Source organism: Balaenoptera musculus, chromosome 14 (assembly GCF_009873245.2).
Source record: "Balaenoptera musculus isolate JJ_BM4_2016_0621 chromosome 14, mBalMus1.pri.v3, whole genome shotgun sequence".
Taxonomy (NCBI): Eukaryota; Metazoa; Chordata; class Mammalia; order Artiodactyla; family Balaenopteridae; genus Balaenoptera; species Balaenoptera musculus.
The window spans coordinates 62,480,229-62,498,426 of record NC_045798.1 but is presented as its reverse complement, the minus strand read 5'-3'; the positions used below and the strand labels follow the sequence as shown (position 1 = coordinate 62,498,426).

The 18,198-nt window shown below is 41.6% G+C and overlaps 3 protein-coding genes across 3 annotated transcripts in view; all 3 read left to right on the top strand.

The window, feature by feature from the left end:
* Positions 1–15,861, top strand: part of PSTPIP2 (proline-serine-threonine phosphatase interacting protein 2) — a 93,965-nt gene extending 78,104 nt beyond the window's left edge. The window contains exons 7-15 of the mRNA XM_036874979.1: positions 1,664–1,762; positions 2,350–2,395; positions 3,218–3,297; positions 5,230–5,328; positions 6,286–6,382; positions 6,502–6,583; positions 7,826–7,860; positions 8,936–8,993; positions 14,236–15,861. Coding sequence (XP_036730874.1) covers positions 1,664–1,762; positions 2,350–2,395; positions 3,218–3,297; positions 5,230–5,328; positions 6,286–6,382; positions 6,502–6,583; positions 7,826–7,860; positions 8,936–8,985 — 588 coding nt within the window. The 3' untranslated portion in view covers positions 8,986–8,993; positions 14,236–15,861. The remainder of the gene's footprint in view (positions 1–1,663; positions 1,763–2,349; positions 2,396–3,217; positions 3,298–5,229; positions 5,329–6,285; positions 6,383–6,501; positions 6,584–7,825; positions 7,861–8,935; positions 8,994–14,235) is intronic.
* LOC118906956 (protein preY, mitochondrial-like) lies at positions 9,041–10,588 on the top strand. The gene is made up of 2 exons (XM_036874980.1): positions 9,041–10,178; positions 10,505–10,588. Exons 1-2 carry the CDS (start codon positions 9,854–9,856, stop codon positions 10,522–10,524), a joined length of 345 nt encoding a protein of 114 aa, XP_036730875.1. The 5' UTR covers positions 9,041–9,853; the 3' UTR covers positions 10,525–10,588.
* LOC118906957 (phosphatidylinositol N-acetylglucosaminyltransferase subunit Y-like) lies at positions 10,614–11,909 on the top strand. Its single transcript, XM_036874981.1, has one exon. The coding sequence runs from the start codon at positions 10,621–10,623 to the stop codon at positions 10,834–10,836; it is 216 nt and encodes a 71-aa protein (XP_036730876.1). The 5' UTR covers positions 10,614–10,620; the 3' UTR covers positions 10,837–11,909.
* Positions 15,862–18,198: the final 2,337 nt, after the last annotated feature.

The following is an 18,198-nucleotide window of genomic DNA, read 5'->3' as shown; positions in this document are numbered from 1 at the left end:
CTAAAAATAGAACTACCATATCATCCAGCAATCCCACTCCTGGGCATGTATCTGGAGAAAACCATAATTTGAAAAGATACGTGCACCCCAATGCTCATTGTAGCACTATTTACAATAGCCAGGACATGGAAACAACCTAAATGTCCATCAACAGAGGAATGGATAAAAAAGATGTGGTACATATATACAATGGAATATTACTCAGCCATAAAAAAGAACTAAATAATGCCATTTGCAGCAACATGGATGGACCTAGAGATTGTCATACTGAGTGAAGTAAGTCAGACACAGAAAGACAAATATATGATATTGCTTATATGTGGAATCTAAAAAAAGGGCACAAATGAACTTATATACAAAACAGAAACAGACTTAACAGATATTGAAAACAAACTTATGATTACCAGCAGGGAGAGGAGGGGAGGGATAAATTGGAAGATTGGGATTGACATACACACACTACTATATATAAAATAGGTAACTAATAAGGACTTACTGTATGGCATGGGGAACTCTACTCAATACTCTGTAATGACCTATATGGGAAAAGAATCTAAAAAAGAGTGGATATATATGTATATGTATAACTGATTCACTTTGCTGTACAGCAGAAACTAACACAACATTGTAAATCAACTATACTCCAATAAAATTTTTTTTTAAAAGTGTTCAGCTACAGGCTTCATGCTTGATACAGAGAAATGTCTATAAGATATTGTTGCATAAGAAAAGAATTGTTGCATGAATATCTTATGTGCTTGTAATTAAGAAATGTTATGAACTTTTGTTTCTGTGTGTGTGTAGCACAGAGAATTATAAGGTTGTTTACTGAAAGGTTAACCCCCACTGAACTGCAGAGGATGCTGAGAAATGTAGGAAAGCACGTGAGATATTTGATGAGCACAAACCATCTCTGCAAAGGTGTCTTGATTCTTAGTCAAGCATTTTTTGGGGGAAGTATCATTTTTATTTATTAGCCAACTGATTCACAGCTTTGCTTTGTTTGAACAAGTTAAGTCTTTGCTTCAAGAGTTGAAACAGAAAATTATTTGATTCACTAACTGTAGTTTGTGAACTGTTTCCATACTGCTGATAGTAATGGTAGCACAGCAGAGACCACGGCCTACTTTTAAACTAGCTAAAACAGAATTCTATAAATCAAGAAGGAACATGACTATCCTTGAGCTACAGAAATGATGGGATTGATGCCCTCCCCACTGTCCACATGCTATGAGGAGGCACGTTAGAATATTGAAACATAGTTACAGTTACCAGGACCAAGTGATTGCATCTAAGTTCTGAGGGTTATGAATATTACATATTCACGTCCTATAGTTACATAAGTGTTTGATTTTGCCTATTTCAAATTCCATCTTTTGTTTCAGTAAATTTTTAAAGCTCATGTACTTTGTTTTTGCCAAATAGGCGTTGTTACTTCCTTGATCAGGTTGCCACTACATACATGATTTGGAAAAGGGCTGGAGAGACCTTCCAAAGATAGATAAGAAAGAGCGTGTCCTCTGAGTGCCCCCAGTCTAGTGGTGATCAGAGCCCTAATCAGTGTGCCCTCTTCTTTCCTGGGCGTGGGGGGCTGGGGTGGCTGCTCCTCAGGGTCACAGTCTGCTTATCTGTTTTGATCCTCTTTTGGCTCAAAACTACAAAGGCAAAGAAGAACTACGAGCAGAAATGCCGAGACAAAGATGAAGCAGAGCAGGCTGTCCACCGGAGTGCCAACGTGGTAAACCCGAAGCAACAAGAAAAGGTACCCGGGAGAGCAGACAGCCTGAAAAATCCGAGATTTACATTTATCAAGCTAAAGCCAATTAATAGTCTTAATAAAAAATGGACTTGCACTCTAAGCTCCTGGCAATACCCTCCTTCAGGCCATTAGAGTCCCCCTAGCCAGAAAAACCCTTGTCCTATTTTGGGGATTGGGGAAGAGCTAGAGAAGCATAGCCACAGGGGAGGGGGTTCTGAGGTTTTCATCTTTTTTCAAAACTCAGCTCATGTATTCTTTATAGCTAGGCTGCCTCCTGCTTGGGTGTTTTATAAATTTAATTTTATAAAATCTGGATATAAGACGGTCAGCGATCAGAAGGTAGGGAGGGGTATGTTTTTAGGAAGATGTAGGGCAAGATGCTTGATGGTTATTTTCCAATGGCGTTAAGATTAGAGGGCAAGTTGAATGATTAACTCATGAGAGAAATATAGGTTAGACTTGAACTAGAACTTGTCTCTTCTCAGTTATTGCTTTAAAATCTGTTTTGCCTTTAGAAGCCTAGCCCAGCATTCCTGACCCCTTTTTTGTTTGTTTGTTTGTTTGTTTTTGTTTTTGTTTTGTCCTCACAGCTTTTTGTGAAACTGGCAACTTCAAAGACTGCAGTAGAAGACTCAGGTGAGGGGTCTGGGGGGAGGATTGTGGTGGGGCTTATGTTATCCTAAATCTGTCTGAGAAAGGTAGTTTTATATACCATACAATAGTGAGTATATACATATACAGTAGGATTAACAAGGTATGAGAAGGGAAGGAGGGAGAAACAGAGGGAGGGAAGAGAGGGGGGAAGGGAGAGTATATCGGAACCCGGGAGAGTGGGAGGAAGCAAATGAGGCAGCAGTTTCTGGCCATTGCTGCCTTAGGTCTTGCTGCCTGACAGGTGACTGACGGTGGGGGTGGGGGGAGAGGGGGGGTCAAGTGGCAGCTGCTTTGTGACCAGGTGCTCACTCTGATTTATTGGGAACATCTATCTTAAAACCGCTTTTCAGCCCTGATAACTCTTCTCTGCTGTGAAAGAAACAGCCAAGTTGTGAGGCCTTGTCAGCACTGAAGTCTAAAATCCAAACCAAGTGTTTGCAAAGGCTTCTAATTCCCAGAGTTTCTTGCTGGAGACAAGCCTCTCACAACCGTGGTCACTTAAGTTTCTAAATCCAAAACTGGAGTAAGAGGTGGAAGGAAACCCTGGCTGAGGTTCCTTGTCAGCTTTCACTTCTCCTTCCTTGGAGCATTTCTGGCTAATTGCTTGGTTTTTCTTTAAAAAGAATGTGATGCCCACCTTTGCTTATTTTTCACAAAGTTATGATAGAGGGTGAGATGTAATTATGGCCTTCCAGCGTTCAGAGCTCCCGGGAGCCCTGTGAGCTCCCGGAGGGGCCTGAGGGCTGGGTCTGCGAGCCCCCTCCCATCCAGTTTCCAGACCCAGGCCCCTCCCCTCCATTGCAGACAAGGCGTACCTGCTGCACATCAACACTCTGGATAAGGTCCGTGAAGAGTGGCAGAGCGAACACATCAAGGCCTGCGAGGTACCTGGAACCCGAAGGGCGGGCCTTCCTTCCTCTACTTCTGTAGAATTACTTGAGGGCAAATTAGAAAGAAACTGTGGGTCCCTCCTAAAAGACTCTTTTCTGCTTTACTTCCTTAATTCCACAATCTAATGGAAAAGCCTGAAATAAGGGCATTTTTATATGGTTTTAAAACATGCAAAGCAATATCATATACATCTTATGGATGCATACATATTGTCAAAATCTGCATAGGAATGATAAAATTTAGGATAATGGTTATCTCTGGGGGAGGAGGAACACGGTAGAGATTGAAGAAGGCACACAGAGGCTTTAACAGAATCTGAAGCAAATATGGCCAAAAGTTTTGACAAAGCTGGATGGTTGGTATGTGGGTCTTCCTAATATCACTCTCTATGATTCTGTCTACGTGAAATATTCTATAATAAAAATAATGTAATATTCATATACAGTACTTATATACCGTGTATGAATAATAAAATATTTATAGATGAAATAGTGTATTTGCTTCAAAATACTCCAGGGAGTAGGTGAGTTGGTAGGGAAATAGGTAAAACAGTCAGTTGTGAGTGGATAAATGTTTCACCTGGTGATGGGTACATGGGGATTCATTATGCTATTCTCTCTACTCTTGTATATGTATAAAGTTTTACATTATAAGAAGCTTTAAAATGTAATAGTTTTGTAGTCAACATTTTAAAAATACTTTAATATATAACATCCAATGTTGAATAGTATAGCGTCCACTTTATAGAATAGTTTGATTTTCTGTAAGTTGTATTTGCTTATATCCAAAAACTATTGTTCAGGAAGTGACTTTTTTTTTTTTTTTAATTATTTTTTGGCTGTGTTGGGTCTTCATTTCTGTGTGAGGGCTTTCTCTAGTTGTGGCAAACGGGGGCCACTCTTCATCGCGGTGCACGGGCCTCTCACTATCGTGGCCTCTCTTGTTGTGGAGCACAGGCTCCAGACGCGCAGGCTCAGTAATTGTGGCTCACGGGCCCAGTTGCTCCATGGCATGTGGGATCTTCCCAGACCAGGGCTCGAACCCGTGTCCCCTGCATTGGCAGGCAGACTCTCAACTACTGCGCCACCAGGGAAGCCCCTCAGGAAGTGACTTTTTTTTTTTTTTTAATTTATTTATTTAATTTATTTTTGGCTGTGTTGGGTCCTTGCTTCTGTGCGAGGGCTTTCTCTAGTTGCGGCAAGCAGGGGCCACTCCTCATCGCGGTGCGCGGGCCTCTCACTATCGCGGCCTCTCCTGTGGCGGAGCACAAGCTCCAGACGCGCAGGCTCAGCAGTTGTGGCTCACAGGCCCAGTCGCTCCGCGGCACATGGGATCCCCCCAGACCAGGGCCCGAACCCGTGCCCCCCGCATTGGCAGGCAGACCCCCAACCACTGCGCCACCAGGGAAGCCCGGAAGTGACTTTTAAAACAACTTTTTTATTAAGGAAATTTCAAACATACACAAGGATGAAAGACAAGTGCAAGGGCCCCCATGTACTCATCAACTAGCTTCAACAATTGTGACCGTCTTGCCAGTTGAATTCACTCATTCTGGGAGGGGGTGAGAAGGAGGGCAACTCTTTGAATTGGAGGCTCTGGCAGGCTGCCCAGGTACAGATAGATGCCCATTAGGCAGTTGGAAATGTGAGCTGGAATTCAGGTTAGAACATTGATGTTTAGGTTCATCATCACCTCTTACCTTCAGAACTATATCCAGTCCTATTTGTGTTAATATGTTATTAGAATCCATTTGCATTCTTTGCCTGAGTAAGAGTTTATGAGCTTCCTTGGTGGTGGGTGGGAGTGCACTAAATGAGACAATAAGCTTACAGGTAATTCAAGGTTGAAATTGTTTCTTAAGTCATAGCCAGTCTAGACAGATGGCCCCTTTCTCTGCATATGTACATGTAGTTTTGTTTCTATAGGTGTTTGAGACTCAAGAATGTGAACGAATAAACTTCTTTCGGAATGCACTGTGGTTACACATGAATCAGCTGTCACAACAATGTGTCACAAGTGATAACGTAAGTCAGAGGCATCCACGGAGGATGCTTTGCATAAAGATTCAGTAGAGTGGAAGGAACCATAAACATTTATTAGTTCACCCCCCTCATTTGAGGCCCAGGTAGGTACAGTGACTGGCCCAAGGCCACACGGTGAGTATGGACCCAGATAAACACCTAACCTGCCTGACTCTTGTTTCACTTTACCACCATGACTTTCTCCCTGACAAATTCAGGGTTAGAGCAGGAGAGCAGAGAAGGGAGACCCAAATGCAGTTTAATTTATGGAAAACAGAGATGTCACAAAATGAATGTGAGTCCCAGAGACTGCTCCAGTCTGAAACGGGGTCACTCCTGGACGGCACCGAGGACTAGCAGACTGAGCCATGCCCAGGCTAACGGTCACTCCAGGGCTCAGGATTTACTTCTGCAGTGTTCCAGGGCCATGAGTGATCCAGGCTTAACTTGTACACAGCAACTGTCATGGGTTCCCAGGTCTCAGAGGGACATGAATCAAATTATCACAACCTTCTTTCCTAAGAAATAGCCACCCTCGCTTAGATGGAACATTCACTTTAGAAGAATAATTAAACACCCAGAAAACAAGTAGGATTGACTGGAAGAACTTTTCTCCTATTGTCTTTGCATTTATGTGTAGAATTGGTCATGGGACTTGGTATCTATTTTCTTTGTCCCATCAGTAGTTTAAAAAAAAAAAAAATCTTTCCACCAAGGTTTCTGTGCTGCTACAAAAAAAAAAAATCTATATTTTTTGTCGTCTTCAAAAAAAAATTTAAATGCAGATATGCATCAGAGAAATCCCTTTATATGAGTCCAGGACTTGGGAATGTCTTCTTTTTTCTTTTCAGAGCAAAATTTGGGAAACAGCCATTCATTAAACCTCCTACTTTAATAAGCCGTGTCACCATTTTTATGGACATATACCTCTATATACCTGATTTATCTTCTTTTTGTTAGATGTATGAAGAAGTCCGTAAGAGTTTAGAAATGTGCAGCATTGAGAAGGACATTGAGTACTTTGTGAATCAACGCAAAACTGGACAGGCTCCACCAGGTGAATGGATCTGTGGGGTGGGGGGTTAATTAAGCAGTTCTATTAGTCTTTCTTGTCACAGGTCATTGAGAATGGAAGTCATCAGCCTCTTAATGTGTTATGTCTTGATAATTCCCTAGCACCCATCGTGTACGAGAATTTCTACTGCCCCCAGAAGAATGCAGCCCCACCAGGAAAGCCTACGGGGCCTAACTTGGCAAGGTAATATCCAGCTTTCTCTCACATGAAGAAAAGTACTTTGGGGGACTTCCCTGGCGGACCAGTGGTTAAGACTTCGTGCTTCCACTGCAGGGGGCGCAGGTTTGATCCCTGATCAGGGAACTAAGATCCCACATGCCACAGTGTGGCCAAAAAAAAAAAAAAGAAAAGAAAAGTACTTTTAAAGAACATTTTTATTTTTAGTGTTCCAATTCTAATATGGACGTATTAGAATCAGGACATATCTACCATTGCATTTGCTTAGTGAGGCTGCTAGGTTTTTGGAAATAGCATTTTTAGGACAAATGTTAAATGGGTTGTACTAGTCATAGTTCAAGGGGGATTGTATCATGCTTGAGTGTAATTATTATTACTCATGCATGAATCCTATACCTTTCTTGTAGAAAGCAAGAGTTGGCAAACTCTGGCCCCCTGTGAGTCAAATCTGACCTACCTGTTTTGGTAGGGCCTGCAAGTTAAGAATAGTTTTCATGTTTTTAAATGGTTGAAAAAAATTGAAAGGATACTATTTTGCGACATGTGAAAATTACATGAAATGCAAACATCAGTGTTCATATGTAGAGCTTTGTTAGAAGATGACTGCACTCATCTGTTTCCATTCTGTCTACGGCTGCTTTCTCATTGGAGCTGAGTAGTAATGAGATAGAAATGCTGTGTGGCCAGCAAAGCCTAAATCATTTGCTTTCTGGCCCTTTACAGAAAAAGTTTGCTGCCTTGATATAAAGGATTCTGAGGGAAGAGAAACTTCTGTTTCATATACAGTCACCTCGAAGTCTAAGCTGTTGAATTTTCAGTCCAGTTTTTAAAAAGATCAGGGAGTGTTTGAGGGGGAAGTGCAAGTTCATCACCAGTGTTTAAGAATGCCAAGCGCTGCTCAAAGCAGTAACTTTGAATTAGTTCCTTCAACCCTGACAGCAAGGTAGGAACTGTTTGACTTCCCATTTTGCATCAAGGCGATCAGAAACTCTCGCCCACATGACCACATGACTGAGATTTCTGGGCTGCGGGGCAGGGCTCTGTGCATCCTGCTCCCCAGCATAATGTAGTGTCTGCAGCCTGGATCCAGGAGGTCAACGCTGCAGAGCTTTTGCTTCATCTGAACTTTTCTTAACCCTCCAGAGCAGAAACCAGATCTGATTAGCATGCAGTGTTTGTAGAGTGAAGTAGAAATTTAGAAAAATAACAAGAACTTATCTGAAAGATTTTGGTTTTCATTTCTTACAGGAGAAGACCTCTCCCAATTCCTAAAAGTTTACCAGGTAAAGACTGTTTGAAATCTTAGGTCAGGTATTATTTAAGGTTGAGTAGCTAGAATTTTGAAATAAAAGGAAAGAAGGGAATAAATAGAATCAAATTTCCAAGAGAATGAACCTATTATTAGAAACTATAATACTGTTTGTCACAGAGTGGAATTTGGTATTTCATGGTCTATTTTATAGCTTATCCAAGAGAATTCAGCTACTCAAGTACCAAAAGAAACTTACTAGGCATTCTTACTAAGAGATTATTTCTCTTATTTCTCTGATTATTTCTCTCTTGGACCATGAGAACAGCAAAACTGAGATATAGTTTCCTTTGGATTACACAGAAATATAATTTATAGAAGATGTCTGGAAACATGTAACCTAATATTAGGTATTTTGTACACTGCCTATAATTGGATCTTTCACTGAGCACCCTGGTCTCTTTTTCTCTCTGAACTCCTATGATACCTCTGGGAGAACCACACACTTAATGCTTTTTGTTAATTTGTATTTCCTGGATAATTACAAGATCCTTAAGGGCAGGCACTTTGTTTTCTCCTGAATCAGTCGCAAAACATAACACAGTATTGGGCACATAGTAGGTGCTCAACAAATACCTATTATTTGAATAAAAGAAAGATATGCCTATCTATGTTCAAAGGAAGAGGGAAGAGACATCTTGGGCTGCATTTAGCATCTTAGCAAAAATTTAGTGACTGAAAAAAATTTAGTGGCTGAAATTACATCTTTGAACTAGATAAGGATTTAAGTTAATTGATTTCTTGTTACCTTATAATTACCACTTGATACTGTGGGACTTACTTTTGTCCATTTTTGAAGATGATTTTACTGTGGGGACTGCTATCTGGGCATGGTTGAAAAATGGCAAAGAAATCATAATAGGGATTTCCAATATGTTTTCTGACTTGTAGTTATGACTATTATTTGTAGGTTTTGTTGCCAGATATGTTTTCTTCTTACAAAATGGCAGTCACCAGACTCTGAGTGGGATGCCTTGATTTGAAAAGGGCTAAGATATTATCATGAAAAAATGTTAACTTAATGTTGCTCTGTGTTCTGCCCTTTGCAGATGACCCTGATTATTCTTTGCTTGATAACTACAATTTGATCTATCAGTAACATGAATGGTAAGAACCTTTCACCTTCACAGAATCAAGTTGCATTTAGACTGGTGATTGTATTTTTGAAGTGTTTGAAGCTTCTTTATAACGTCACTGCAGGCAAACAAGGCCTTGCATCAGGCCTTGCACTGGTTGGCATGGTGCCCCTGCAGGATGGCCTCTGGTTCCCACAACTGAAAGGGGACCGAGACCACTCCATACCTACTTAAATGAGGGTAATTCCCCTTCTTTATTCTGTAACTCTTTATTTGCTCTTATTAATCTCTTTCATGGCTATTACACACCTATACTTAAGGCAGTGCTACAAACAAATACACCTACTCCTCACTGTTTAAGTAATTTAGCCTCTAGTGCTCTCCCCCATTCCCCAAAGGGGAAAAGTCAAGTAAAAAGAAGTCAGTGAAAATAAGGCAGGTGATATCATGCTCAGCAAATACACAAGAGCATTGAAGGGGTCATCCTGCACCAGATTATTAGTGCTCTGAACTAGTTAGTAAACCAGAGGGATTCCTAGAGCCCAACTACTAAGCCAACTGTGGCTGCAAAGGTGGTTCTTCCCATTTGGCACTCAGGAGCTTGCAACATGCCCCAGGTCAATATCAGTCTTCACAGCTGGAAGGAATATCTCTGAAGCCAAAACAGCAATACTAAAACTCATAACGAACTGTAATTCTTTTAACCCAAATGGGCATATATATGCATATATGAGCAAAGAAAAAATTTTAAAGGATATCTTCCTAAACAGATAATAGTTTTTCTTTTTGCTCATCCATGTGTTCTAATTTGTCTACAATGAAAATGTGTTACTTCTTTAATTAAAAACTGTTTTAAAGGCAGCGGCGCGGGTGGTCACGGGCTGCCAGGCCATGCCGCGCGGAGCTTGCGGCCGGCTTGCCTCAGCGCTGCGGGGGACACGCGCACAGCCGCCCGCGGTCGCCCAGAGGTGTGTGCACGCGTCCGTGTCACGGCCGTCCCCAGACCAGAGCGAGCGGACGCGGGAACCGCCCCGCGTCTTCGACCCAGCGCTGCTGGAGTTCCTGGTGTGCCCGCTCTCCAAGAAGCCGCTCCGATATGAAGCATCGACAAATGAACTGATTAACGAAGAGTTAGGAATAGCCTATCCAATTATTGATGGGATTCCTAATATGATACCACAGGCAGCTAGGATGACACATCAAAATAAGAAGCAAGGGCTTCCCTGGTGGCGCAGTGGTTGAGAATCTGCCTGCCAATGCAGGGGACACGGGTTCGATCCCTGGTCTGGGAAGATCCCACGTGCCATGGAGCAACTGGGCCCGTGAGCCAGAATTGCTGAGCCTGCGCGTCTGGAGCCTGTGCTCCGCAACAAGAGAGGCTGCGATGGTGAGAGGCCTGCGCACCGCGATGAAGAGTGGTCCCCACTTGCCGCAACTGGAGAAAGCCCTCGCGCAGAAGCAAAGACTCAACACAGTCATAAATAAATAAATAAATAAATAAAAGAACGTGAATTTCTTAAAAAAAAAAAAAAAAGAAGCAAGAAGAAACGGAGCAGCATTAGATCATACGTAAAAACGACCACACACACAACTGAATTTTCTAAATACCATCCACCTTTTAAAAAGTCAGAGTGGCGGGTAATAAGTGGAGGGGAAGAATGTTTCTGTCTCTTCCTACGTTGACTGTCCTTATTCCGTTGGTCTCGTTAGCAGGGCTGTTATACTCGGCCTCCGTGGAAGAAAACTTCCCACAGGGCTGCACTAGCACAAGCAGCCTGTGCTTTTACAGTCTGCTCTTGCCGATTACCATACCCCTTTCTGTGTTCTTCCACCTTTGGACTTGGATGGGTATTAAACTCTTCAGGCATAATTAATACAACCAGAGCCAAGACGGTATATCCTAAGGATAGGCTTGAGTGTCTGCCTCTGAAAGCTCAACTACATGGAAATACTGGACACCCACTTAATGTGCAAGAAAGATGCTTTGCCTAGCTTCTGTCAGAGGTTTAGGATTAGGGGAGGCTTAAGCTGCAGAGGCTTCTTTATTGTACTTTGGTTCTGCCCTTGTTTTTTGAAGGTTCTTATTTATACCTGGGGTATCAGGAGAAACATTTCAACAGAGTGTCTTGTTGGAAATTAATAGCCCTAGCCATCATCTGATGACTTTATGTCTTATCCCATTCATAATTAAAAGTTACTAATTTGAAATCTTTTATGTTTATTTTACATTCAGAGTCTGGTAAAGTCACATGTTAAGGATGACTGAAATAATTCCAGAGGAGCTCTGTTGGGGTAGTTGTAGAGAAATGGATTTGAACTAATGTGGTATAAAACTGTAATAAAATGGAAACTTCATGTATTTGCCAAAATTCTGAGTTTGTAAAATTACCTTCATTTCTTTGGCATCACATGCTTACATTAATAATAAAATAAGATATTGACATTTTCCATAAAACAATTTGTAGTTTTGTGGGGTTTTTATCCCCCTTTGGTCACTAGAGTGTGATTCTAAGGAAGAGAAAATGTAAAATATTCTAAATTTTAAACTTAGAATATTTAGAGAGACACATAATAACCAAAATAGAATAATTTCCCAGGAAAGTATGTGCCTCTGGAGGTAGAGGTGGGGTTGAAAGGTTTGCAAATAGCTAATTGTGTCCTATTGAGTTGAGGGTTACGTTTTGAGGCACATTTCAGTTTATTTTCCTGCCACAGGAGACCTATTTAAATAGCACTGCTAAGGGCATGAGCATTTTACACATTAATAGTTCCTGATTTTCCAGAACTTTCAACAAGATTGATGAGTACAATAACTCTTTCAGAAGTGTAACATAAATATTTCAGTAGTTACCCTAAAGAAACCTAAGAACTGAATATAACCTTAACTGATTCTTAATAGAACCTTAAAGTAGTTTAACAGAACCTTTAGATAGTGATTCTTCCCCTTCAAAAGACAATTAAAACGAGGTTGGATGTGTTTTCTGTTGCATTAATTCAATGTATATACTGTAGTACAAGTCATGTTTTAAAAACTACTCTATGGCAAGGACTTCCCTGGTGGCAGAGTGGTTAAGAATCCGCCTGCCAATGAAGGGGACACAGGTTCGAGCCCTGGTCCGGGAAGATCCCACACGCCGCGGGGCAACAAAGCCCGTGCGCCACAACTACTGAAGCCCACCCACTCTAGGGCCTGCGTGCCACAACTACTGAGCCCACGTGCTGCAACTACTGAAGCCCGCGCATCTAGAGCCCGTGCTCCACAACAAGAGAAGCCACCGCAATGGGAAGCCTGCGCACCGCAACGAAGAGTAGCTCCCACTTGCTGCAACTAGAGAAGGCCCGTGCACAGCAACGAAGACCCAATGCAGCAAAAAAAAAAAAACAACCAAAAAAACCCTCCTCTATGGCAATATACAAATAACACGGAAGACAATAGAGGTACCCATCATTTCTTGAAATGGCATTATTTTTCTTTTTAATGTGCCCTAAATCTCACTATGGTCAGCGTAAATGAAAGAATTTTGCTGATAAAACAAGCACTGTATTCTGAAATCAACTGTGGTAATGATTGCACGATTCTGTGACTATACTAAATCCACTGAGTTGTACAATGTACATGGCTGAATTATTTGCTATGCAACTTGTATATCAATAAAGCTGTTACCAAAAAAAACCAGAAAAAAACAAAACAAACAAAAAAAAAGCTGTTTTAAAGAGTTGGTCCTCTTGCGTATTCCTGATCTTAGGGTGTTCTTGGGAGTGACAGGAGGGGTGGGTAGGATTCAGGGAGTTGCAATGGAACTAGAAAGACCTTTCTCCCACCCTTCTTGGGTTGGTGTTGGTGATATTTACTGTCACTTATGAAACAAAACAGGTTTTAACAGCGCTCCGTGGTGGTTTTCCTCCAGTGTCCTCTACCACTGAAAAGTGCTTGGAAGTGGGCACATCAAACATTACTTGCCTGCACTCCTCTAAAACCACCCACTTTGTGACTTAACGGCCAATTAGCTGTTAGGACAGAAGCCATGGTTTTCTTGATTAGACAGAAATAATCAGAAAGTATGATTTATATTTGCATGTAAGTCTTTAAATTGCTTAAGAAGTGTGTTTATAATATTTAGGAACTTTGCTGCGAAAGATAGTGGATATTGAAGACATAAAAAACCGCATCCTCTAACTATATATACCTTTCTGACCAACAAACAAATTGTAGTCTTTACAACCAGTCATCACCTCTGCTTCATTTCATAAGCCTCTCTCTTTCTCATGGAAAGAGGCCTGGCCCATTCTGGAGGTAGAGCAAGAACATGGGAAATCAAGTGACTTGGTGTTCAAAGGTAGAACCTGCTCTCTAGAACACCATGCAGTGATGGCTATGTGGTGGGGCATCAGCAGCTCCAAGAGTTTCTTTTTTATTTTTTACCTTCCTTTTTTCCTCTCTCTCTTCTTCCTTCCCTCCCTCCCTCCCTTCCTTTTTTCCCCTTCCTTTCTTCCTCCCTTCCTTTCTCTCTCTCTCTCTCATTCCTCCCCACCTGTCCCTCCTCTCTCTTTTCCCTTCTGCCCTCCTCTCTTTTCCCTTCTTCCCTCCCCACTTTCTTCCATCTCTTCTCTTCTCTTCTTTTCGTTTTTCTTTTCCTTCCTTTCTTTCCCTCACCCATTTGGGTAAAGCATATATTCTACTTGCTTAATAATAGCATTTGACCCAGCAACTGTAGTTCCTCAGAGCCCAAGAATCTGCTGTTTGAATGTAAGATGCCAATACCAACACATTTACTGAAGTTTGGTCATTTCATTGGGCCTCATTAGTGTCTGTGCCAGCTCAAGGAGTAGGAATTGAACATGTATAATTGACTGAATTTAAGAGAATTTTAAAGAGGGAGTCTACCTTTATTAGTAACTTAGTTAAGCGACATCACAACATTTAAAATAGTTTGAACCTTTGGAATTGACATTTAAATAGGAATCTTTAGGAATTTGCGATTTGTTCTGCAATTGTTGATTTTAGCTGCTATTGTTTTTAATTCTAACATGTTTAGGTAAAGATAGATTATGACTTTTGAATTAAAAATATGTATATAAAAATATAAATGTATGTGTTATTTATCATAAAGCAATGTTTTTATTCCATTTTTCATCACTTGGAATACCCATTTCTCACTGTTTATTTTCCTTGGCCAAGCACATTGTCCTTGTTGAATAAAATCTCAATGTAGGAGCAGGGTGCTGATATGAATAGTTAATTCAAATGAAATTTCTTTATTATTTTCTTTCAGAAAACAAAGCTTTTTGTGGTTGGCGCTTCTGTGGCATGGAAGGAGGCACTTAAAGCAGCAGAATCTGTAGAAATTACGTCAATCATGAAGACTTTGAAGTGAACCCTTGCTATAATTTTTTGATATTTTAAAATTTATCGTAGACATTTAGTTCAACTTAACCTAGTAGAGTTCTGCAGTTTTTAAAAGAAGTTTGCAAATTGCCCAACACTGAAGAATTATACTTTTCCAATCAAGTTACTAAAGTTGTGAATGAACTGTGTTTTCTGCTTGATTCAAGAAAGTCTGTGGATTTGAAGCCTTGACTCTTGGGGGTTGGGGCAGGGATGGCTGCAGAGGAGTCTGAGCCAGCAACTCAGCAACTCAAGAAGCTCCTTTGCCTTTTGGGGGCAGCGTGGCTATGGAATTTACACAGTGACACATACTCAGTGGCGTAAGATTTAAAATCACCTTCCTTTTTGGCTGGAAGGTTTAGAGGCCATCTGATAGCACTTTCTCACTTTACAGATGAGGAAATGAGTCCCAGAAGTGTGAAATCGATTTCCTTACAGTTCTCCCAGCTGACTAGGGACAGACGCAGAAGGAGAGTACAAGCTCATCCCCCATCACCATCCTTCTAACCCTGCCTGAGGCTGTGATGCGCATGTTGAAATTTAAGACGCCAAATGTTTTTGCCAACATCTTTTCACTCGGGAAAGTTACCAGGGTTAAAATGTCAGATTTATTTTTATATGGCTCACTGTGTGTACTGAACTACAGAGCACCATATTTAATCTAATCTAAGAAGCCATTCGTTGTAAAACATCCCCTTACCTTATATACCACTAAGAAAGTCAGTGGGGGAGTTGACACTTGTGACAATTAATGGCCAAGCCCATTGGAATTTGAGATGCTAAAGTGTGGGGGAAAAAGTACATCCTAGGATCAATGAAACATGGTATTTTGACTTTATCCCTGAAGAGAATTTTAGACTTACAAAGCCAGTACTCAATCTTTGGTCTTCACAGAAAATCTTTCCCTTTCTAGATCCTGGAATTTTTAAAGTGTCAATCTTACCCTTTCACAAATATTTGGGTCTTCCTTTGGTCACCCACAAACAGCAGGGAGATTGGTCTAATATTCGCACACTGAGCAAATGGTACATTTTAGTTAATGACAAGTTAAAATAGCACTGGCATTTATTTGGGATGTTGTGAAATTCTGGTACCACAAAGAGCAGATACCTTCCTTTTCTGCTCTGTGCATAGCTTTCCCAGAACTATGGACAAAGTGATTGAAGGAAGACTGATTGTTTCCCCTTTTCATATAAGGTGCTGCTGAAAGTGGCAGCTTCTTGTCATGACCAGAAGCTTGCATCAGTTGGATAGTCTTTTGAAAAACTGAAGTTTGCAAAGGGTCATTGACTTCCCCAGATTGAACAGGCTCAGGAAATTTTCCTTTGAACTCAGAACATTCTATTTTCTAGTATTTTATTTATTGTTAGCAATTCCATAGGGATTTCAATTTTCTCTCTACTGATCAGTGTAACTGATGTAAAAATGTCTTAAGAATTGAAAATATTTTTATTTTATTGCTCTTCCAGTTCAATATGAAGTAAAATAAAGGTTCTTGGTGATTTGGGATTTATTTTGCATTTTTGTGTTAATTGTATCTCTCTTCCAAGCTCTGTTTGACCCCTTGTCACATTTGCTATCATTAGACCACCATAGAAGGACAAACTGCCAGTCAGGGAAGCCAGGAGGAGACTGGCACGAAGCCACTTCCTACTAACCCTTCAGGTGCCAGATGCAGGGTCCCTTCCTCGGGGAAGCATGTTCCCTGCCTCCAGGCTTGGTGGGATCCCACTGCTGTCTCCTTCCCCACTCTCACATTTTCCTTGTTATTACAGGATTCACTCTTGAAATTAATTGTTCAAAGTCTGGCTTCCCTCCTAGACTGTAATCTCCATGAGAGCAGGTCCCTCTTATCGTTTTTCCTGCTACATCCCCAGAACTTGACACATAGTAGTAAATATGAAAGAACTAGTGGCCTAGAAGAAGAAAACGTAGCTAGAGAAACAACCAGTTGAGAGAGAAGTAGGAGTGTAAAGGGAAGCCAGTCAAATAAGTTTACATGATGAATTTAGTAAGTATGAGCTGTTCTGCAGACTGTCAGCACCTTAATTTGGGTTCCAGCAGAAGCAGACCCTGGGATAAAGATTTGAATGCAGGTACTTTTTCTGGAGGGTGATCCCGGAATGCACCAGTATGGAAGTGGGGAAGTAAGACAGCGAAGGGAAGGAAAGCAAAAAAAAAATGTTCATTATCAAGCAAGTTACCACTGTGGGCAATGAACTTCAGCTGCTGGGACTCTTGGTTGACAGTGTGGGATCCACACCTCAGAAATAGCTCACCTGAGGGGAGGGAGCTGGGATAGTCATTCACCAACTCCCACCAGTCACAGGTAGAAGGCTGCTCCTAGGAGGTATTAGTTCCCTGGCATTTCTGTCTTGCCATGAACACCAGCAGAGTGGGTTCCAGCAGGCCGAGAGTCCTCACATGGTTCCTGGCAGCTGGAAGCTGGGCTGGCATGTGGGGAAGTGATAGGTACTGAGGGGTAGTGGATGGGGTGCTGGCAGTGCTGACCCCTGCACAGCTCAGGTCCACGCATGCCCACATGCACTTTACTGCATCCTGTCACCACTTGTCCCAGTTTCCAAAAGACACACACACACACGCACACACCCCAGGAAGTGTAGTAGGACGAGCTCTAGTCCCTGCTGCTACAGATGGTCCTGAGTCTATAACTGATATTCATCATCTCCTTCCTCTACCACCGTGTTATGGAGTGAGTTGTATTCCCCCAAATTCATATGTTCAAGTCCTAGCCCTCAGCACCCCAGTGACCGTTTTGGAGATAGGGCCTTTAAAGAGGTGATTAAGTTGAAGTAAGGCCGTTGGGGTGGGGCTCTGATCCAGTGTGATTGGTGTCCTTGTAGGAAAAAAAGAGACACCGGGAGTGAGTGTGCACAAAGGGACAACCATGTGAAGAGGCAGCAGGAGGGTGAACATCTGCAACCAAAGAGAGAGGCCTCAGAGGAAACCAATTCTGCCGGCACCATCATCTTGGACTTCCAGCCTCCAGAACTGCAGGAAAATTAATTTCTATTGTTTAAGCCACTCAGTGTGTGGTATTTTGCTATGGCAGCCTCATCAAACTAATACACACATATTCTAGAGTCCCTTCACAATTGGCTAGTCTTCTGCTTGTCTAGGTTGCTTGACTGGTGGGGTAACCCAGACCCTCATCCCTAAGGGGTCTTAGCCCCTGGTTAACAGGCTCTTGTCAGACTCTCCTGAAATTGGCAATTTATGTTTATTACCAGGCATGGCAACACCAAGAGGCATCTCATTGAAACTCCTGAGTTCCAGATACATTCTTCCTTGCCCACCTTTCCTCATGGTAATCACCTTCTCCTGCCGAGATAGTTACTCCTTTCCTTGCTTGCTGGTCTACTGGCATGAGGACCCCCAAATGACCAGATATAAGCCATAGTTTTGGTGGAACTCTTTTTATGACCATTGATAGATGTATCCCCTGCCAACCACCTAGAGCCAGGTGCTCTAGTCCATCAGAGCGTAATGTTGAAAGGATGGGGACACAAATTCCCCAAGTGGCTCAGTGTAAGCTATGGTGACAGAGGCCAGTCTTAGTTCTTGGTTCCCAGGCCTGTGTTTTCTAACTTTTGGAGTCAGAACATGTAGTACCATATTGTGACAATATAAGCACCATATAAAACCATACCTCACAATAAAAATAAAAGTAAAAATAAACAAATGAGACCTAATCAAACTTACGAGATTTTGCACAGCAAATGAAACAATAAACAAAACAAAGGGACAACCTACAGACTAGGAGAAAATATTTGCAAATGATGCGACTGACAAGGCCTTAATTTCCAAAACACACACACAACTCCTACAA

What these genes read in the sequence shown, in the direction of transcription:
- LOC118906957 (XM_036874981.1), top strand. Translation starts at nt 10,621, where the DNA reads ATGTTTCTGTCTCTTCCTACGTTGACTGTCCTTATTCCGTTGGTCTCG.
- LOC118906956 (XM_036874980.1), top strand. Translation starts at nt 9,854, where the DNA reads ATGCCGCGCGGAGCTTGCGGCCGGCTTGCCTCAGCGCTGCGGGGGACA. An exon ending in ACATCAAAATAAGAAGCAAG is followed by an intron (nt 10,179 to 10,504) that starts GGCTTCCCTGGT and finishes AAAAGAAGCAAG; the next exon opens with AAGAAACGGAGCAGCATTAG.